Below are 23,075 nucleotides of genomic sequence, written 5' to 3'. Positions count from 1 at the left end.
AGCTTAAGAGCCTAAAATAGTATGTACAATGAAGATGTTTAATTTGTGAATCCATTAAAAATTTAAAATTGAGTTGCTGTAATTTATGTTTTAACTTTCCATAATTTTTAAAATAGGAAACTCTTCAGAACCAAAAGGAAACATTAGCAAAGCAACACAAAGAAGCCATGGCAGTTTTTAAAAAGCAGGTAATTTCTTAAGGATAGAAAAACACTACGGTTTTAAATATTGCTGTTTTCCCACTTCTCATGAATATTATGACATGTTGTTCTTCATACTCACTGAAGACAGAAAATGTGTTATTGGAAGCAGGAAATAAACAAGGTTATTTTGAATCACAACTGAAAATACTGTAATGTAGTAGAATGACTTAATTAAGGAGAAAATTATTTTCTTGGAGAGGTGTTTTCATTTGTCCTAAATAAACTATGTAAGTGAATGTGTATTCTTGCTCTTTCTCTCCCTTCTCCACTCTTTCTTTAATTAGCATATCCAGGAGCTTACATTGTCACATTATTCCTTTACCCAGGCAAGAATTTTAACACTGGTGAAAAGCTGAGATGTGAGTAGGGAGATATAAAGGATGAGGAGATATGATTATTATTCACCTCTATATATTTCAAGTATCAGCAAATGAAAGAAAAGTCAGTAGAAAAATAGAAAAAATAAAGGAAAAATATTTCAAAGAAATGAAAAACAACTCCTTCCATTATTTTGAATTCTAAATTCTATAGCTCTTCTTTACTACCTCAAATTTCTCTTCAGTTCCTAGTTATAAAATATAAGTGTAAGAAATGTGCCTAAGAAAAATACACTCTGAAAGTGCTTTTCCTATAGCCATGCCAACATTACCATTTTTTCTTCCTTTTTCCTTCCCTCTTTTTGTTTTTATTATTTCCATACAAGTGTGTATGTTTAGAAAGAAATGCCTAAAAAGAAATAAACCTATATAACCTAAATTACTAGTTGGTTAAGGTTATGGATAATTTACACTGTAGCGTGGATTTGTTTGAGCAGATGGTAAACTTTTCCCTTGTAGCCTGACATTGGCTTTACTTAAGTTATGGGAGTTTTAATTGAAGGGTTAGGAAGCAGAAACCAATGATACAGCATAGTATTCCTTAGGAGAGAGCAAGTCTAATAAGTCTCTGTTACCACAAAGGACTCTGGGCAAGAAAGAAATCCAGGTATCTGAAGGTTAGAGGAGAAAGTGCTGTTGCATTCTTTTTTTTTTTTTTTTTTGTGGACATGTGCCTTTTTTTAAAATATAAATTTATTTTAATTGGAGGTTAATTACTTTACAATATTGTATTGGTTTTGCCATACATCATCATGAATCCGCCACAGGTATACACGTGTTCCCCATTTTTTTTCCTTTAACAAATATTTGTTTCTTCTTTTTTTTTTCTTTTTTAAGAAGGGATTCTTGAATGTAAGTGAGGAATATGGAAAATGAGATGGAGAAATCCCAAAGAAGTTTTATTTCTTAATATCTTTGCCTAGTATTCTTGTGTTGTTTGGAATATTTAATTAGTTTTCGTTGGCAAGTTCACTTTAGTTTTCCTGTTTTAAAATGTCATTATGTATTTATTAGACTGACACATGCATTTTTAAAAAATTTCAGAAAATACTGTCAGTGCAAATATAAACTATGTCAATTTCATAAAAGTGTGCTTTTAGAAAATGTTATATGTTATTGTTTATGAGTAGATGCAACATACTGAAACATTTAAGAAACTGGGGGAAAAAATGTTCAAGGTTGATTGATACTCTGATCGTAAGATTAAATTGTTCATTTACTTTGGTGACTGGCTTTTCCCCATATTTTATATTTTTATTTATTTTCTCAGTGTAAAAACATAATTAGGTTGTACTTAGTTCAAACCATATAGACATTTCTGTAGTCTCATTGGGCTTCCCAGGCGGCACTAGTGGTGAAGAACCTGCCTCCTGATGCAGGAGACATAAGAGACATGGGTTCAATTCTTCAGTCAGAGAGATCCCCTGGAGGAGGGCATGGCAACCCACTCCAGTATTCTTGCCTGGATAATCCCGTGGACAGAGGAGCCTGGGAAGCTGCAGACTATAGGGTTGCAAAGAGTTGAATACCACTGAGGCGACTTAGCACACAAATAGTCTCATTGACCAGTGTAAATCACTGGTAACATTTCATTTACCTGTAGTTTGATTTTTAAAATTCTTATCAGTTGCAAATGAAGATGTGTGCCTTGGAAGAAGAAAAGGTATTTATTAATTTTTTAATAATTTGAAACATAGTTAAATGCTTTTAATGATCAATTGTTCATTATAATGGAAAGGAGCATTGGTAATAAACAGTGGAGACTATTAATTTCCTAAAATTTTAGAAACAGGAAGGATTTAATGGAATCCTGTTACTTCAGCTCTTATCATTTTACAGTTAAGAGTATTGAGGCCTAGTAAGATTTAAATGAATTGCTGAAGCTCCCATTTTGAAGTGGTAAAGTTGAAACTAGAACCTAGATTTCTTCAGCCTTTAAATTGATGCTCTTTCCACTATACTGCTGTGTTTCTATTAAGTATAATATATTTTTAATGCCTTTTCAATGAAATTACATTCTTTAAAACACAGTAAAATAGCTAATACATGTTTTTATTATATCAAAATATGTCCCATTTTTAATATTAAAATTTATAGCTATTTTTAGCAAAAGACCTGTCTTAAAAATTTTTAAATAATTATAAATATCTTAAAATTTTAAAAATAATTATAAATATCTCTATTTATAAAGCAAATGTAACTGTGTCTTATTAATTAGAATATATTCTAGCTATATGAATTAAATAATTATATAGTGTCCATAAGTTCTCAGGAATGCTCTCCTGATAAAATGATTTACTGTTATGAAGAGGTTTTCCATTTCATGATAGTTATAATCTTGTATAGGCCTTATTGTAATTTTGTGATATTTTATAATCACTAGAAATATAGGTTATAGTACAGTTACAAGTTTAAAGTCTGTGAAGTATTTAGTTTCAAGTAGAGATTTTGGTTCTTGAACTCTTGTTTTCTCTGTTAATAATGTCACTTACATTGGAAATTAGTGAAATATAGTTTTTTGCTTAAAGGGAAAATTTCAACTTGCTACGGAAATAAAGGAAAAAGAAATAGAAGGATTGAAGGAAACATTAAAGACATTACAGGTAAAGTAATTTAGTATTGCTTGGTAAGTAACTTGGCGTTTTAGCATTGTATCAGTAAAACACCATTAAACGTAATCTAGCAAAGTGAAGCTGACAAAAATTCATGTCATATATAACTTGGTGCTTTTTTTCTGAGAGCTTCTGATTTCAAATTAGTAGGATTTTTGCTTTACTTTTTGTTTTAAAAGGAAATATTAAAATAGCTTTTATTATTTTTAACAGTACTATAATTAGATGTATGTTATTTTAACACTTTATAGACAACACGTTAGGCCTATATATTATAACTGATTTATCTGTGGTCCTTAAAAATTAACATAAATAGCCTTTATTTAGTTATTATTATTTGTAAGTACAAAACTATGGTTATTTTGTGCAAATACAAAGGTAAAGAAATAGCCCTTGCCTTTAAGTTGTTCAGTCTCTTAGAGAATACAGAGGTATACAATAAATGATGGTTAATTCAATATATATTTATTAAGGTCTGCTATGTGCTAAATGCTTCTCTAAGCACTGGGAATACAGCAGTGAATAAAAGGGACTTTTATCCTCTGCCCTTGTGGAGTTTACATTCTAAACTAAATAAAAAGTTAAGTAGAGACTTTTTTGGGAAAAGATATTCATATGATTTCAGAGTACCACTTACAGATAATTATAAAGAGCAAAGTATATTTTCACAATGGAAGGATTCTGATGGTTACTACCTTAATCAGATAATTCATACCATACTATGCATTTGTTTAAGCAGTTGACAAGCTTTCTTCCCTTAGTCTGATTACAGTAAGGACAAGCACTCCTTTTTTCCATATGTTCACCAACAATTCTTATCTCTTATCTTTTTGATCACAGCCATTCTATTAGGTGTGAGTTAATAACCTCTTTATGAGTTTGATTTTCATTGCCCTGATTATTGTGATGATGAGCATGTTTTCATATTCCTGTTAGTCATTTGTATGTCTTCCTTTGAGAAAATGTCTATTTAGTTCCTCAACTCATTTTTTTTTGGGTTATTTGGGGTTTCTGATATTGAGTAAGTATGTATAAGTTCCTTCTATGTTTTGGATGTGTGTGTGTGTGTGTGTGTCTGTGTGTGTGTGTGCATGCTCAATCACTCAGTTGTGTCTGACTCTTTGTGGTCCCATGGACTGTAGTCTGCCAGGCTCCTCTGTCCACGGGATTTTTCAGACAAGAATACTGGAGCAGCTTGCCATTTCCTACTCCAGGGGATCTTCCTGACCCAGGGATTGAACCCACATATCTTGTGTCTCCTGAATTGGCAGGTAGATTCTTTACCACTGTGCCGCCTGGGCAGCACCTGTATTTTGGATATTAATCCCTAATCAGATACATGGTTTGCAAATGTTTCTCCCATTGTGTAGGTTGCCTTTTCACTCCATTGATTATTTCCTTTGCTGTGCGAAAGCTTTTTAGTTTCATGCAGTCCCACTTTTCTATTTTTGTTTTTGTTGCCTGGTCTTTTGGTGTCATATCTAAAAAAATCATTGCTTAGACTAAGAGAAGCTCCTGTATTTCCTTTTAGTAGTTTTATGGCTTCAGTATTTAAGTCTTTAATCTGTTTTGTGTTGATTTTTGTTTATGGTATGAAATCTTGTGCATTGTTTGAGATATGGGTCCAATTTCCTTGTTCTGTATGTGGATACCCAGTTTTTCCAACACCATTTATTGAAGACTGTCATTTCTCCATTATGTGTTCTTGGTGTTCTTGTCAAAGATCAGTTGGCTACAGACATGTGGATTTATTTCTGGGCTTTCTAGTCTGTTCTGTTGGTTGATATGCCTCTTGTTGGTTTTTGTTTTGTTTTGTTTTTTTTGTCAGTACCATGCTGCTTTGATTACTATAGCTTTGAAATATATTTTGGGATCAGGAAGTATGATGTCTTCAGTTTCATTCATCTTGCTTAAGATTGCTTTGGGCATTTAGGGTCTTTGATGGTTCTACATAAATTTTAGGATTTTTTTTTCTATTTCTGTAGAGATTGGCAAAGTGATTTAGATAAGGATTGCACTGAATATGTAGACCACTTTGGGTAATATAGACATTAAGCAATGTTAATTTTTCCATCCATGAACACAAGATTCCTTTGCATTTATGTTTGTTGTTGTCATTTGCTGTCGTGTCCGATTCTTTGCGACCCCATGGACTGCAGCATACCAGGCTTCCCTGTCTTTCACTGTCTCCTGGAGTTTGCTCAAACTCATGCCCATTGAGTTGTGATGCCATTCAATCATCAAATTTATATATGTCTTTTCAATTTATTTTTATCAGTGTTTTATAGTATTCAGTGTACAAGCTTTACCACTTTGCTTAAATCTGTTCCTAAATATTTTACTCATTTTGTTGCTATTGTGATTGTCTTAATTTTCTCTTCAAATAGTTTTTTTTTTCTTACAGAAATGTGGCTGATTTTTGTATGTTGATTTTGTATCCTCAGTTTTACTGAATTCACTGATTAGTTCCAACAGGTTTTGTTGAGCTTTTAAGGTTTTCTATATTTATGATTAAGTTAACCTCAAATACCAATAATCTTACTTCTTCCTTTGTGTTTTGGATGCCTTTCTTTTTTTTTTTTTTTTTCTTTTTTCATTGCTCTGGCTAGGACTTCTAGTACTCTATTGAATAGAAGTGGTGAGAATAGGCACTCATGCCTTATACAGGATTGATTATGATGACCACTGTGGGATTTTTATATATGACCTTTATTGTGCTGAGGTAAGTTTCTTATATGGCCTTCCCTGGTGTCCAGTGGTAAAGAATACGCCTGCCGATGGAGGAGACATGGGTTCAGTCCCTGGATCAGGAAGATCCCCTGGAGAAGGAAATGGCAACTCACTTCAGTATTCTTGCCTAGGAAATCCCATGGACAGAGGAGCCTGATGGACTGCAGCCCATGGGGTTGCAGAGTCCGACACGACTTAGCAACTGAGCACACACACAAGTTTCTAACATACCTATTTTGTTGAGAGTTTTTTAACGTGAATGGGTGTTGAATTTCGTCAAATGCTTTTTCTGTGTTTATTGAGATGAACGTGTGTTTTTTTTCCTTTCATTTTGTCAGCGTGGTGTGTCACATTGGTTGATTTGCATATGGTTGACTATCCTTTTATCCCAGGGATTGAAGTGCATTTGATAATGGTGTATGGTCCTTTTAATATGCTCTTGAATTTGAGTTTCTAGAATTTTATTAAAGATTTTTGCATCTTCGTTCATCAGGGCTACTGGCTTATAGTTTTCTAATAGTGTCTTTGTCTGGTTTTGCTGTCAGAATGATACTGGCCTCATAAAATGGGTTTGGAAGTGTTCCCTGCTCTGCATTTTGGAAGAATATAAGGATTTCTGTTAAATCTTCTTGGAATGTTTGGTAGAATTCTTCCACAAAGCCGTCTAGTCCTGGGGTTTTCTTTGTTGGGAGGTTTTAAATTACTGATTCAGTGTCCTCATTTGCTATCAGTATGTTCAAACTTTTTAGTTCATTCTTATCCACTTCTTCTAATGGGAGAATTTAATGGGATATAGTTGTTTATAGTCACTTATGATACTTTTTATTTCTGAGGCATCCACTGTAATGTCTCCTTTTCATTTCTAATTTTGTTTACTTGAGTCTTCTATCTTTTTCTTAGTCTAGCTAACGGTTTGTCAGTTTTGCTTATTCTTTCCAAAAAACTAAGTCTTAGTTTTGTTGATTTTTTTCTATTGTTTTTCTATTTGCTATTTGATTTATTTCTGTTTAAATTCTACTATTTTCTTCCTTCTGTTGGCCTAGTTCTTTTTTTTTCTCCTAGTTCTTTGAGATGTAAAGTTAGATTGTGTGCAGTTTTTCTTTTTTTTTAATGTAGGCATTTATCATTGTGAAATCTTCTATTATATTGCTTTTGGTGCATTCCATAAGTTTTTGTATGTTGTGTTATTGTTTTCATTTTGTCTTGAGATATTTTTTAAATTATTCTTTTTTTAAAAAATAATGAATGTTCAAGAATTTGTTATTTATTTTCCAAGTATTCGTGAATTTTCTATTTTCTTACTGTTAATAATTTCTAATTTTATTCCATTGTGACCAGAAAAAATACTTGGAATGCTTTCAGTCTTCTTAAATGTAACTTTTTTGTGGCCTATCACATAAAAGTTGATTTTTCTGTGATAGACTGTATGATAGACATATGATCTATCTTGGAGAATGTTCCATGTGTGCTTGAGAAGAATGTGTATTCGTCTTCCTTTGAGTGAAACTTCTGTATATGTCTGTTAGGTCCATTTGATCTATAGTGATGTTCAAGTCAACTGTTTCTTTATTGATTTTCTTTTTTCTATCCATATGGAAAGTCAGGTATTCGCATCTCCACCATTATTGTGTTTTTGTTGATTTCTCCCTTCAAGTCTATTGATAATTGCTTTGCATATTTAAGTGCTCTGATGTTGGATACATATATATTTATTGTATCTTCCAAACTGACTCTTGAGCACTATATAATGACCTTCTTTGTCTTTAGAGACAGTTTTGAGTTAGTTTATTTTATCTGATGGGGCTTCCCTGGTGGCTCAGATGGTAAAGAGTCTGCCTGCAGTGCAGGAGAAGGCAATGGCAACCTACTCCGGTACTCTTGCCTGGAGGGTCCCATAGACGGAGGATCCTGGTAGGCTGCAGTCCATGGGGTTGCTAAGAGGCGGACACGACTGAGTGACTTCACTTTCACTTTTCACTTTCATGCATTGGAGAAGGAAATGGCAGCCCACTCCAGTGTTCTTGCTTGGAGAATCCCAGGGATGGGGGAGCCTGGTGGGCTGCCGTCTACGGGGTCACACAGAGTTGGACACGACTGAAGTGACTTAGCAGCAGCATCAGGAGCAGTACAGGAGACCTGGGTTCAATCCCTGGGTCAGGAAGATCCCCTGGAGAAGGAAATGGCAAACCACTCCAATATCCTTGCCTGGAAAATTCCATGGACGGAGGAGCCTGGCAGACTACAGTCCATGGGATCACAAAAAGTCAGACACAACTGAGTGACTTCAGGCAATTTTATCTAAGTTTAGCCACCCTGCTTTCTTTTGGTTACTTCTTTGGTATGTCTTTGGTATGTCTTTAAATCTTTTTATTTTTAGTCTATGTGTGTTCTTAAATCTACATTGAGTCTCTTATAGATACTATGTCACTGGATTTTTAAAAAATTCATTTAGTCTCTCTATGAGTTTTTATTGGAGAGTTTAATCTATTTACATTTAATATAAGTATTAATTGGTGTGGAATTACTGTTGTCATTCTGTTGACTGTTTCTGTTTTAGTTGTTTTATATATCTCTTCATCTCTTCTTTTGTTATTTGAAGTTTTTATAGTGATTTTTAAAAGTCTTATCTTTTGATGGGTGTTCCATAAATCTTACATGCTTTTTTCACTCTCATTCATTTTTCTTTTCACTAGTCAATTTAAAATGACCTGTCTTTGAGTTCACTGGGTTTTTTCCCTCCTGTTACACTGAGTGTGCTGGTTGGAACTCTCTGTTACATTTTTAATTTCTTTCATTGTATTCTTCAGCTCTAGAGTTTTTTTTTTTTTTTGGTTCTTTCCTTGTGACTTTTATCTATTGAACTTCTCATTTTAGTCATGTAATTTTTTTCCTAGTTTTGTTGAATTTTCTATCTGTGTTGTCTTAAAATTTGCTGAGCTTCTTTAAAACAATTATTTTGAGTTCTTTGTCAAGTAATTCATAGATCTCTAATTCTTTGGGGTCAGTTACTAGAAATTTGCAAAGTTCCTCTGGTGGTTTCATGGTTCCTTGATTTTCATGTTCCTGTAGTCCTTTGTTGGTATATATGCATTGAAGGAGCAGTGTTTTTGGACTAGCTCTGGTGAGTATAAATCTTGACCTACTGGTGGGTGTGAGAATGCTAGTTGAGTGGGGTATGTGGTGGTACCAGCTGTAGTGCTGGGTCAGGCAGCTCTGACTTGGTTTGGGAGCAGTGGTGCCTCTGGCTCCAAGAAAGAGCACAGTGGCCTGGGCTCCAGGGAGCTCCATCAACTCAAGTAGGTATGGACATAGCAAAGACTGTAAGGGTCCTTGGAGGTGAAGTTCGCTCATGTCCATAGTAGTGATAAGGGCTGTTGAGGTCTTTGGTGGCGAAGGCTGCTGGTGTCTTCCTGCTCTCCTTTTCTCCCATTTGGGGAGAGTTGTGGTTGAGGGCATTTCTTTTGGCACCAAGCTGTGTGAGCCTAGAGAATGGAATGTCACAGGTGAATTGCTGCCTATACTTTTCTGTTTGGACATCCTTAATTTTTGGTGCTCTACTGGGTTCCTGCAGCTTCTTAATTGTACTCCAGAGGTCTTCCAGAAATGATTTCATTCATAGGTACTTGTTAAGTCATGTGGAGGATGTGGAATTGGGGGAAAAGGACTGGGTCCTCCTGATCTACCATCTTTCTGATATCACGCCTGTGAATTCTTTATTTCTCAGAAATAAGCCCTTTTTGTTTGTGTTCTGGGCTTCAGATGTTTTTTTCAGTTTGTCATTTGTATTTTGATTTTGTTTGACTTTTACCATTTGCTATAAATTATTTTCCTTTTATGGCTTTTGAAGTTTGTCATGGTTAGAAAGGCATTCACAACTACAAAGTTATAAAAAGGATTTTCCCATGTTTTCTTTTATTACATCTATGTACTCAAATTTTACATTATATCTTTGATCAATTTGAAGTTTATCTTTGTAACAGTATAAGATATGGATCTAAGTCTATATTTTTTCAGGTTATTAAGTTGTCTTAATACTGTTTAGATTTTCCTCATTTGAGATACTAAGCAATTTTTGTTTTGAATTTCCTTAGTTACTTTGATGTAACAAAGTAAATAAAAATTAAGTAAAACAAAATGTCAATGAGTTCCAAGAAGAATGTTTTCAGTAAAAAGAAGGGCATGGATTCTGTTCATCAGATTGGATGAATGAGAGGCTGGAAGATACTGATATGGTAAAAAGTCCTTATATTTTATTTCAACAACAGCAATGCAACAACAAAGCAGTAAGTGATTAGAAACTCCAGAGAAAACGGATTACTCTATAACTAGGATATAAAGTAAATTACAGTTCAGAGTGGTTTTGAGCAATTGATGGGTTAAAATAGAAGATATTTAGGTCCTGACCCTAGTAAAATCATCCTTCATATGGCATATTGGTCCCAGAAAAAATGTAGTATTAACATCTTGTTAGGTTTTGCATTAAAAAAATCTGTATTGTTTTTAATGACATACACAGTGTTGAATTCTCATTTTTTTTAGAATTAACCTATAAGCAAAGCATGGAAGACTTAATTATGGTTACATAATAAAATTTAAATGTTACTAACCTTGTTGATGAGAAACTAAAAATCTAGGGAAATGAAGTTGATGGTGATATCCAGAAATATTCTTTAAAATAGATGGAAAAGAAACAGAAGTTTAAGGCTAATATTTAAAGTTTATGTAGTTACACAGTTTAGTGATTCTTTTCATACCTCAGATATTTAGTTAAAAATGATCCCAGTAGAGAAATTTTAAAAATTGCTATTGTAGTTGAGTAAACAAATTACTGTTCAGTTCAGTTCAGTTCAGTCACTCAGCCGTGTCTAACTCTTTGTGACTCCATGAATCACAGCACGGCAGGCCTCCCTGTCCATCACCAACTCCTGGAGTTCGCTCCAACTCATGTCCATCGAGTCAGTGATGCCATCTAGCCATCTCACCCTCTGTTGTCCCCTTCTTCCTGCCCCCAATCCCTCCTAGCATCAGGGTCTTTTCCAGTGAGTCAATTCTTCGCATGAGGTGGCCAAAGTATTAGAGTTTCAGCTTCAGCATCAGTCCTTCCAATGAACACCCAGAACTGATCTCCTTTAGAATGGACTGGTTGGATCTCCTTGCAGTCCAAGGGACTCTCAAGAGTCTTCTCCAATACCACAGTTCAAAAGCATCAATTCTTCAGCGCTCAGCTTTCTTCACAGTCCAACTCTCACATCCATACATGACTACTGGAAAAACCATAGCCTTGACTAGACGGACCTTTGTTGGCAAAGTAATGTATCTGCTTTTGAATATACTATCCAGGTTAGTCATAACTTTTTTTCCAAGGAGTAAGCGTCTTTTAATTTCATGGCTGCAGTCACCATCTGCAGTGATTTTGGAGCCCCCCAAAATAAAGTCTGACACTGTTTCCACTGTTTCCCCATCTATTTCCCATGAAGTGATGGGACCAGATGCTATGATCTTCGTTTTCTGAATGTTGAGCTTTAAGCCAACTTTCTCACTCTCCTCTTTCACTTTCATCAAGAGGCTTTTTAGTTCCTCTTCACTTTCTGCCATAAGGATGGTGTCTTTTGCATATCTGAGGTTATTGATATTTCTCCTGGCAATTTTGATTCCAGCTTGTGCTTCTTCCAGCCCAGCCCTATTATAACTATTTTAAAAGACTCTTTAATGTTTTTTTTTTTTTTAACAGAGTCTTAAACTAGGCATAACATCTCTTTTTTTCTGGATAAATCCTGAAAAAGAATTACATTTTTCCCTACTAAAATGTTGTCAGTCAAGAAATATATCAATTTTGTTATAAAGGCTTTGTTCTTTTAGTACTTTTTCTTAAATTGTTTCATTGGGTACCACTTATGCATGTTTAATTATCAGATAATACAATGAGTGTTTTCAAAGCAAAAGAAATTTCTTCATATGGATGGCCTGAATCAGTGCAAGAGCTGTAAGGATTTCTTTTACCTTGTTCAGTCTGAGACATAGTACAGGTGATGTATATGTTACTTCACGATCTGCTGAACATGGTATATGAACAGTGTAGAACAGTGAAGATACTTCTGGTATTTCTCCTCCAAGTTAAAAAAAGTTCCTGTTCAATTGTGGATCTTACATAAATCCATTGAAAGTGAAGTCACTCTGTGTGTAGGCAAAGGAAATTCACAGCCTCCTAACCATCTTGTAGCAACTTCCTTTCCTCCTTTACTTAGATTGCTACTTTTTCCCTTTTTGAAGGTCATGCCTACCATGTTCTCCATGGTAAAGAACCCAGCTGCCAGTGCAACTGCCAATCCAAAGTCTGGTTTGATCCCTGGTTTGGGAAGATCCGCTGGAGAAGGAAATGGCGACTCACTCAAATATTCTTGCCTGGAAAATTCCATGGACAGAGGAGCTTGGAGGGCCTCAGTCCATGGGGTTACAAAAGTCAGACACACATTAGCAACTGAGACTTCATGCATGCACCATATGCTAGATGGCAGGAAAAACAAATCAAATTACCTTTTTTTGAAAAGCTCATAGCCAAGCAACTCTGCCTACTGAATTCTAAAACAAAATGAACAGAGAGAAAACCACAAAACAAAAAGCTGAATTATTTTTGCTTTAATAGATTCTTTGAATGTGTTTAATTTCTACTTAAAATGGTACCTTGTTATTTGATTTTAAAAGAGATTAGGTAGAGCAGGGCAAGCTGCTTATATCTAAGTTAGCTGACAAAGTAAACTTCATGTAAACAGTATCCCTAAGGCTAAATAGATTTTGCTGGGTGTCCTGGAGATTTTAAGTAAATTATTTCTGCCTAGTAAAGACTGACCACATGATCCTGTGGTTCCTGAGCCTTGATTTTTCCTTAGGTAAAAATGAGGAAATTGAAATACATCAGCATTTCCCAAACAAGACCATTTTGTGAAGCAATAACATATCTACATTCTCTATTCTGAATACCACGAGTAAGGAAATCTGGGAAAGGTCTTTATTCTCCTTCCCAGAAGAGCCACGAATAAAAGAGCACAGATAGAAGCTGGTAAATACTGGGAGTAATGGGATAGATGACTTACAAGATTTTCAGCACTAATGCTCTGATATTTTGTCACTTCACTAAGTTTTAAACTTACTGAATTTATAAACTAAGACGTTAATTCCTCTCATAGAACTGGAGGCATATTTAACACATAATGTGTTATTTCTACTATTGAATTCTTATCTTACTAGGTCTTGCCTAACAACAGTGATAAAAAGGAACTAAATTCCTGGAGCTTTGAGGGTATACATTTATCCATAAGGAACTCTTAGATATTTGGATAATTTTGTAGTTTGGAGAATCATAAATTTACAGAGATGTTAGAAATACACTGTTCTTGTTTATTCGCTAAGTTGTATCCAACTGTTTGTGACCTCATGGACTGTAGCACAACAGGCTTCCCTGTCCTTCCCTACTTCCAGGAGTTTGCTCAAACTCATGTTTGTTGAGTCAGTGATGCTATCCAACCATCTCATCCTCTGTCGCCCCCTTCTCCTGCCCTTAATCTTTCCCAGAATCAAGGTCTTTTCCAATGAGTTAACTCTTTGCATCAGGTGGCCAGAGTATTGGCACTTCACCATCAGTCATTCCATGAATATTCAGGTTTGGTTTCCTTTAGGATTGACTGGTTTGATCTCCTTGCAGTCCAAGGGACTCTCAAGAGTCTTCTCCAACATCACAGCTCAAAAATATTAATTCTCCAGTAATTTTGTGTTACAGAATGTATTTTCCTGAATGATTTAAAAGTAATATGCCAATCTGATGCCGTATCTCCCCCAATACTGTACTGTCTCTCCTATAATCAAGGACATTCTCCTGCAAAACCATAACACAACCATAATATCTTAAAGTTAATTTTGATATATGCTGCTGCTGCTAAGTTGCTTCAGTCGTGTCCAACTCTGTGCGACCCCATAGACGGTAGCCCACCAGGCTCCCCATCCCTGAGATTCTCCAGGCAAGAACACTGGAGTGGGTTGCCATTTCCTTCTCCAATGCATGAAAGTCAAAATGAAGTCACTCAGTCGTGTCTGACTCTTCGCGACCCCATAGACTGCAGCCTACCAGGCTCCTCTGCCCATGGGATTTTCCAGGCAATAGCTGTAATCTAATTCTCACGTTCCGTTCAGGTTTTACCAGTTGTCTTAGCAAAAGGATCCAGTTTAAAATCTTACATTACTCTTAGCTGTCATGTCTCTTTGATCTCTTTCAGTCTGTAACAGTTCCCCAGTCTTTGCATGAGTTTTATGCCTTTGAAACTCTTGAAGATCATAGACCAGTTATTTTGTAGAATGTCCTTCAGTTTCTGATCGTATGATATTTCTTCATGAATAGAATCAGTTTATGCACTTTTGGCAGGAATATTACAGAAATAAGGCCTTGCTCCTATAATTTAATCCTGTCAGATATTTGGTTATTTCAGTTATTTTATTTCAATGCTCACATTGTCATTAGTTTGGCCAGTAGCTATCCATTCAGGCTGATTTTTTAGCCTTATGGACATGTCTTTATCATTCTTTAGTGTTTTCTTGCTCTTCGGTAAAAACAAAATATACCAGGATCACCTTGTAGTTTAACTAACCTTGACTTAGAATAAATCATTTCTCAACATTGCCCTGGTTCCTTTCAGTGTAAAATGGAATGTAGACATGCAGATCTCAGCACTGTTACACTCATTACTTTTGGGGTGTCACTGGTCTCAGACCATCAACGGACAGAGCTAGGGAATTGATGTATATATTTATATACACACAAATACATAAACATGCATTTATAATTATGTTTGTTTCTTTATCAATTTTATATGTCAAAAACCATGAATTCACATTAGTTCCAATTCTAATCGAAAACCCAAGGTTAATTTTAATTTATTTCCCTTCCATATTTATATATTTCCTTTCTTTTACAGTAAAAATATGACTTTATTCTTAATAGATTTACTTATTTGATAAATTACCCTATATGTGCCAGGCTACCATTCTGCTACTCCTTCCTTCCTAATGTGGATACCCTCTTTTCCCTGCTTCAACTCTGACACCTGGGTCACCCTTTTTCAACACTGCCTACTAACCACCTTGCTCAGCTTTTGACTCCCCGCAGTAAATTGCCTCACCATTCAGGCCTGATTCGCTGTTCTGGAATGCTGCTGCCATGACCCTTTCACTTCTTCCCCACCTAATGAACTTGGGACTGATTTGTTCAGGAATGTGAGAAGTTAAATATTTTTATCACAGTATTTAAAAAAATTTATTCCCCAGTAACATAAATCTAGTTAATGGAAAATTAATGGGAAAATAAATTTGCTCTAAACAAATGTACTTTACAGTCAATTTTTCATAAAATTTTCCATAAAGTGAGGAATAACTAGGGAAACATTTGTACTTTATCTTTGAAATTGCCTTCTATAGTTAATACATTAATTAGTCTTAGTATCTTTTTGATCCTGTGTTAGAAAGATGCCTATATCTGATATTGTAAGCCCATTTTATGTGATTTCAGAATGAAAAATCATTATATAGAACATCCATAAAAATTTCATGTCAGTCTAGTTGTTACTTTCAGATTTGACTTGTCATAGGGATGCAGCTACACAGTAGTTTTTTAAGTTGGGAAGTGCTCTAGAGGTGTTAATAAAATAGAGCTGTGAGTCAAAATTCAGAAAGAATAAAAGGGATATTAATGCAGGATATTAATGTTTCAAGGACAGTGACCTGAAGAAATTTGGTAAATTTGCTCTGTTTATCAGTTTTTTTCTTTGGCGAATGGTAGCTGTATTAGTGAGGGTTCACCTGGGAAACAGAACCAATCGGTTCAGTTCAGTTCAGTTGCTCAGTCGTGTCCGACTCTTTGCGACCCCATGAATTGCAGCACGCCAGGCCTCCCTGTCCATCACCAACTCCCAGAGTTCACTCAGACTCACGTCCATTGAGTCCATGATGCCATCCAGCCATCTCATCCTCTGTCGTCCCCTTTTCCTCCTGCCCCCAAACCCTCCCAGCATCAGGGTCTTTTCCAGTGAGTCAGCTCTTTGCATGAGGTGGCCAAAGTACTGGAGCTTGAGCTTTAGCATCATTCCTTCCAAAGAACACCCAGGACCAATCTCCTTTAGAATGGACTGGTTGGATCTCCTTGCAATCCAAGAGACTCTCAAGAGTCTTCTCCAACACCACAGTTGAAAAGCATCAATTCTTCAGTGCTCAGCTTTCTTCACAGTCTAACTGTCACATCCATACATGACCACTGGAAAAACCATAGCCTTGACTAGACGGACCTTTGTTGGCAAAGTAATGTCTCTGCTTTTGAATATGCTATCTAGGTTGGTCATAACTTTCCTTCCAAGGAGTAAGCGTCTTTTAATTTCATGGCTGCAATCACCATCTGAAGTGATTTTGGAACCAATATTACACACACACACACACACACACACACACACACACAAATAGGGGCTTCCCAGGTGGTACTACTGGTAAAGAACCCACCTGCCAATGCAGGAGAGAAGTAAGAGATGCAGGTTCCATCCTTGGGTCAGAAAGATACCCTGGAGGAAGAAATGCCAACCCACTCTAGTATTCTTGCCTGGAGAACACCACAGACAAAGGAGCCTGGCAGGCTACAGTCTATAGGGTTGCAAAGAGTTGGACATGACTGAAGTGACTTAGCCCGCATATATCTATATCTGTAGAGATGATATGTGGAATTGACTCACATATTCACACATTCACACAATTTGGAGGCAGAAAAGTGCTGTGAAAACTGAAGGTGTAATTCTAGTCTGAGTTCCAAGGATTGTCTCTTTTTTTCCTCTTATTTTTCTAGATGGGCTTCCCTGGTGGCTCAGCTGGTAAAGAATCAACCTGTAATGTGGGAGATCTGGGTTTGATCCCCAGGTTGGGAAGATACCCTGGGGAAGGGAATGGCTACGCACTCCAGTATTCTGACCTGGAGAATTCCATGGAATATATAGGCCATAGGGTCTCAAAGAGTCGGACACAACTGAGAGACTTTCACTTCACTTAACTTCTACCCTTTTACTTTTCTTTTGTCTGTTTCCCCTAAAAAATACTGTGATCTCGTCCAGTGTCTTTTCTTTAAAATGGGATCTACATGCAAAGGGCTTCCAAATGTTTATCTCCAGCTCCAGATGCAGCCTGGATTGACTATTGGATGTCTAAAAGACATCTGAAACTTGACATATTCAAAACTAAGTTCCTAAAATCTCATTCCCCTGAAAGCTAAATAACTTATTTGTCTTTTTGTTGTTGTTGTTGTTAATTAAAACTTCTTTCTTCCTGCTGCAGATTTTTTTTTTTTAGCTTTTCTCTCAGAGTATATCAAGAATCCAACCACTTTTCACTGTCTTTTACTAACACCCTGGTCCTCTTTTATCATCCTCTTTGATCTCAATTGCAGTCATTTATTAAGTGTTTTTCCTGCTGCTGCTTCTGTTCTCCTTCAGTTTTAACATAACAGAGTGATCCTTTTAAAGAATAGGTTAGGCTATGTCACATTTGTGCTTGCTACTATTCCTCAGTGGCTTCCTGTCTCATTCAGTGCAAATCATTATCATGTGCAACAAGACCTACAGTGGTTTGGTCCTACCCGCTCTCCTACTCTCCTCTGAACTCACTGTTCGCTGTTTTTTCCCCCTTGCTTACTAAACCTTCCAGCCATATTGGCGTCCTTGCTATTCTATGACTACACAAGACATTTTCTCGCCTTAGGGCCTTTGCAGTTGCTGAAATAATCTTCATTATTTTCTGTTGAGTCTTTACTCACAAGTTGCCCTTTCAGAAGGACTTTCCTGGCCATCTATGTAATCCTCTTCCCTGATTTATTATTTTTCTTAAGCACTTATCAGTATCTAGTAGAGCCATATATTTAAACTTATTTATACTGCTCATTATCTACATTCCCTAGAATTTATACTGGACAGGATTTTTTTGTCCAATACTGTACCTTGAATAGATGTCTACATGAGTGCTTTATTACAGTAAACATTCATTGTTGAAGAAATGAATCACACATAACTGATTCCACCAAAATGAAATGAAATTATTAACTTACTCAAGGCAGCATGCTGAACAGTTTTTTTTTAATAGGAAATGTGAAGGAATGATCTTGTTTAAATTTTAACAAATACTAGGTGAGTTCAAGTAAATAAGCATTCATACATGGCTTTGTTGTTGTTGTTAAGTCGCTCAGTCATGTCTGACTCTGTGACCTCATGCACTGTACCCCACCTGGCTCCTCTGTCCTGGAATTTCCTGGGCAAGAATACTGGAGTTGGGTTGTTATTTCCCTCTCCAGGGGATCTTCCTGACCCAGGGATAAAACCCACATCTCCTGTATTGGCAGGCAGATTCTTTACTGCTGAGCAAGCAGAGAAACACTCATACATGGCTAGTTGGAGCTTAACTTGGCCTACCACTCTGGAGGACTATTATGTATAATGACAATTGTTAAGTCTATAAAAATGAACACATCTTAGGAGTTCTGCTTCATGGGATTCATTCTGCTAAAATGTATAACCTCAGAATTTTTTTGGTGCAGCATGTTTACTTTTGGTACAGTATGTTTATATGAAAGAAGAATTCTCTCATAGAACTGAAAACTGGGTTCAGTTCAGTTCAATCGCTCAGTCGTGTCCGACTCTTCACGACCCCATGAATTGCAGCACGCCAGGCCTCTCTATCCATCACCAACTCCCGGGGTTCACTCAAACTCACATCCATCAAGTCAGTGATGCCATCCAGCCATCTCATCCTCTGTCGTCCCCTTCTCCTCCTGCCCCCAATCCCTCCTAGCATCAGAGTCTTTTCCAATGAGTCAATTCTTCGCATGAGGTGGCCAGAGTACTGGAGTTTCAGCTTTAACATCATTCCTTCCAAAGAACACCCAGGACCAATCTCCTTCAGAATGGACTGGTTGGATCTCCTTGCAGTCCAAGGGAGTCTCAAGAGTCTTCTCCAGCACCACAGTTCAAAAGCATCAATTCTTTGGTGCTCAGCTTTCTTCACAGTCCAACTCTCACATCCATACATGACTACTGGAAAAACCATAGCCTTGACTAGACGGACCTTTGTTGGCAAAGTAATGTCTCTGCTTTTGAATATGCTATCTAGGTTGGTCATAACTTTCCTTCCAAGGAGTAAGCGTCTTTTAATTTCATGGCTGCAATCACCATCTGCAGTGATTTTGGAGCCCCCCAGAATAAAATCTAACACTGTTTCCACTGTTTCCCCATCTATTTCTCATGAAGTGATGGGACCAGATGTAAGTCTACAAAAATAGCAGTTTGATAAAACTATGGTAGGAGGTTAAACAGTGGAATACTATGCAGCCATTAAAAACTTGTATTGTAGATTAATTTGTGATATAAAAGTGTTTGCTATATATTAAGTAAAAATAATGTTACAAAATAGTACATATATTATTATTCTACCCACCACTGACTCTTTTTTAAAATACATAGAAAAATACCTGGAAACACCATGGTATTAATGATTGTTATTTCTGCGTTGTGAGGTGGTTTTTTTAAGACAGCATTTTTCCTTGTGCTTGTCTATTTTATAAAAATTTTTTCAACAAAACAGCTAATATTAAGCAGCAAACCTGCCTACAGTTCTTTGCTGTTCTTCTTACTTTTTCTTCATAGTAGTTGTCACTCTCTAATTTCCATACCTTTTGCTTACATTTTATTGTCTGTCTGCCACCACCCCCACTAGACAGAAAGCTTGTTCAGAACAGGGACTTGGTTTGCTGTTGTATCCCAGGATCCTAGGAAAATGGCTGGCATATAGTACTTGCTCTATAAATACGTGTTGAAAAAATAAATGTATTTTGTTATGAGAAATAAAGTTATGGTAAATAACACTTTGAAAAAATGTCATTGGAAATAAGTGCATAGAAGATAAATGTCATATTATATAGCATACAATTTTAGTGTCAGAAGGAATTTATAGAAAATAGCTAAAAAGTTTTAACAAAGTTTTTTCTTCTTATTTTATTCAAGGTTTCTAAATATTCTTTACAGAAGAAAGTGAGTGAAATGGTAAGGAAATTTCAAAATATTTACCCACTCACCCCAAATTGGAGAAGGCAACAGCATCCCACTTCAGTACTTTTGCCTGGAAGATCCCATGGATGGAGGAGCCTGGTAGGCTGCAGTCCATGGGGTTGCTGAGGGTCAGTCAACTGAGTGACTTCACTTTCCCTTTTCACTTTCATGCATTGGAGAAGGAAATGGCAACCCACTCCAGTGTTCTTGCCTGGAGAATCCCAGGGATGGGGGAGCCTGGTGGGCTGCTGTCTCGGAGGTCGCACAGAGTCGGACATGACTGAAGTGACTTAGCAGTAGCAGTAGCAGCACCTCAAATTAGTACATAATGTATACAATATTTTGTCAAGTTAATGTGATACTTATAGTAAAAAGGAGTTGAACTGGATATTGATATCCATTTTAAAGGACTGAATTATAATTTCAGATGTAGCTTAAATGAATTATTTCACAAGTTTATTTCCAGTTTACACAGTGTTTAGTGTGTGTGTGTTAGTCACTCAGTCTTGTCTGACTCTTTGTGACCCCATGGCCTGTAGCCTGCCAGGCTCTTCTGTCCATGTGATTTCCCAGGTAGGAATACTGGAGTGGGTTGCCATTCCTTTCTCCAGGGGATCTTCTCAACCCAGGGATCAAATCTGCGTCTCCTGCATTGCAGGCAGATTCTTTACCATCTGAGTCACCAGGGCTCAGTGTTTACATATGATGAAGTAAGTTTAACATAGTTCCTGAATTATTGGTAGAGGTCTGTATCAAAATTAAACAACAAAGAAGTGAAATCAGAACTGTGAAATCCCTTACTTTAATGATGTCTTTTATAGGTATTTGTGTAAATGTATAATTACTTTTAGCCTGAAAAATTGAAATAATATGAAGTAACATTTGAATACTGCACTTCAGATATGGTACTCATCCTTTATCATTCAACAAGTGTTTGTTTGTTGCACATTCCTCTTATGTAATATATTAAAATTAATATTTGCATTTTTACAACAATATTTTAGGAATATTTACTTTGATATTCTCTCTATCCCTATTTGATACAAAAGAATTTTTTCTCTATATTTTTGACTGAGCAAAATCCTCCCATATCCACTTATATCTTAAGACGACTTTTTGGGTGTCTTTATGCTATTTCATTCTCTTTGAAGCAGACTATAAGGCAAGTGAAACTAATTTTTGAGTAAGGTTTGTCTTATATCTATGAGAAGTAAGAAATGAGAAGTCACTCCTTATGACATTGAATACAAAAATATAAAGTAAATATTTTGCTTATTGAAATGTTTTGATGGGTTAGAAAGTAAAAGCCTCAGAGAGATTGCTAAGCTTGATTGAATAAAAGATCTGAAAATTCTGTCACTGTTCAACTGGAAAGACTAAAGATAATATTGTCAGACTCTTTTAAACTATGATTTTAATTAAGGAGCTGAAAAACTAGATTCCGGTTTAGCTTTAAGTACCATGACATTTGTACTGAAAGTCATCTTCAACGCTACAGTGGTTTTACACAAAATATAGTGAAATTGAATAATGTACCCTCTGACCTGGGAGATAAGGCTACAAGTTAAAGATCAAAGGCAACATAAAATGTGTTTTGTTTTATTCCACTTTAAAATTTCATCAGACGGATACTTGTAATCCTAAGAACAAATAGAAACATGCAGTATACTTGTGATAGTTTTTGATCAATTTTGAGCATTGTATTATTGTGAATTAAGATTCTTAAGAACCTACTGAAATGATATTTGAATTATAGTTATAATTTTTTCTGATATTTCAAGGCATTAAATGAATCACTTTGCATTAAAATTATTTTAAATATTGATAGGTACACAATATTTTATGCCAATTCTGGCAGACTCTGTATTTTAGATGATTGACTTAAAAGTTAAAAATAATCTTTTTAAAAAACATTCTTTTATTTTTCATTTTACATTATTCTTATATAGTTCAGGTGACTTAAAAAAATTTTTGTTTATTTATTTTTGGCTGTGCTGAGTCTTAATTGCTGAGCAGAATTTTCTCCAGTTGTGGTGAGCAGGGGCTAGTTTCTAGTTTCAGTGTGCAGCTTTCTCATTGCAGTGGCTTCTCTTATGGAGCATTTGCTCTGGGGTGTGTGGTCTTCAGTACACACTGTGGCACATAAGCTCAGTAGTTGAGGCTTGAGGGCTCCAGAGCACAGGCTCAGTCGTTGAGCATGGGTTTAATTTGCTCTGCAACATGTGGGATCTTCCCAGATCAGATTTTGAACCTTGTTTCCTGCATTGGCAGGCGGATTCTTTCTCACTGAGCCACCAGGGAAGCAGTAAAGAGTGTTCAAAAATCCAATTAATTTTATTCAGATTAGCACATTATCTTTTTATATTACTTGACTGTGCAAGACAGGAAAAAGATAGTCATTTGTGTCAAGGCAGGACTTGGGGAAGCAGTTGATAAAGTTGTGTCCCAAAAGAAATCATCTAAAAATAGTACTAATCTGATGTTATAAAGAAGTTCATGATTTCCTATAGGCAGGCTCTTAACTGTTAGTAAAATTCTGTCTTGTGGGAATTCAGTAAGGTGATTTTCATGTAGTGGTGGTATATCTCTAGATAAATTAACTCAATTATGAATGGAAAGATTCATCTGTCTCTAAAAGTACCAAAACTTTCTCTTGAACTTTCTCTCTCTCTCATATCGATCATTACCAATAAGACAAATACAACAAAATATGGTAAAAAATAAGCTATCGAACATCAAATTAATTGATTGGTCATTGATGAAAATCTTTCCTGTTTGGTATAGGTGACTACGTTGTGTAACTGAGTAACCAATAGAACTAATGAACAAAATAAAAACTTATCTAACCATCTCTTAGTTACAGTTTATTTATTTTTTGTATATTACTTTTCCTCTAAAGAAAAGACTTATAAGAAGGATTTAGTTTTCTTTATTAAATTATAACAAAATTTCAGCATTGAAGGTTTTGATGAGATTTGGAATTACCACATATTTTCATTCAGAGTAGAATATTTTTAGACTAAAGATTTGTCTGGAAATAAT

At 35.8% G+C, this 23,075-nt stretch overlaps 1 protein-coding gene across 1 annotated transcript in view; it reads left to right on the top strand.

Moving 5' to 3' along the window:
* Positions 1–23,075, top strand: part of CCDC73 (coiled-coil domain containing 73) — a 110,220-nt gene that overhangs the window by 27,633 nt on the left and 59,512 nt on the right. The window contains exons 3-6 of the mRNA XM_068988257.1: positions 117–188; positions 2,208–2,243; positions 3,109–3,183; positions 19,989–20,027. Coding sequence (XP_068844358.1) covers positions 117–188; positions 2,208–2,243; positions 3,109–3,183; positions 19,989–20,027 — 222 coding nt within the window. The remainder of the gene's footprint in view (positions 1–116; positions 189–2,207; positions 2,244–3,108; positions 3,184–19,988; positions 20,028–23,075) is intronic.

The sequence above is a fragment of the Capricornis sumatraensis genome, chromosome 16 (assembly GCF_032405125.1).
Source record: "Capricornis sumatraensis isolate serow.1 chromosome 16, serow.2, whole genome shotgun sequence".
Lineage (NCBI taxonomy): Eukaryota > Metazoa > Chordata > Mammalia > Artiodactyla > Bovidae > Capricornis > Capricornis sumatraensis.
Note: the sequence above shows the minus strand (reverse complement) of the source record. Positions and strands in the feature narration are given on the sequence as shown.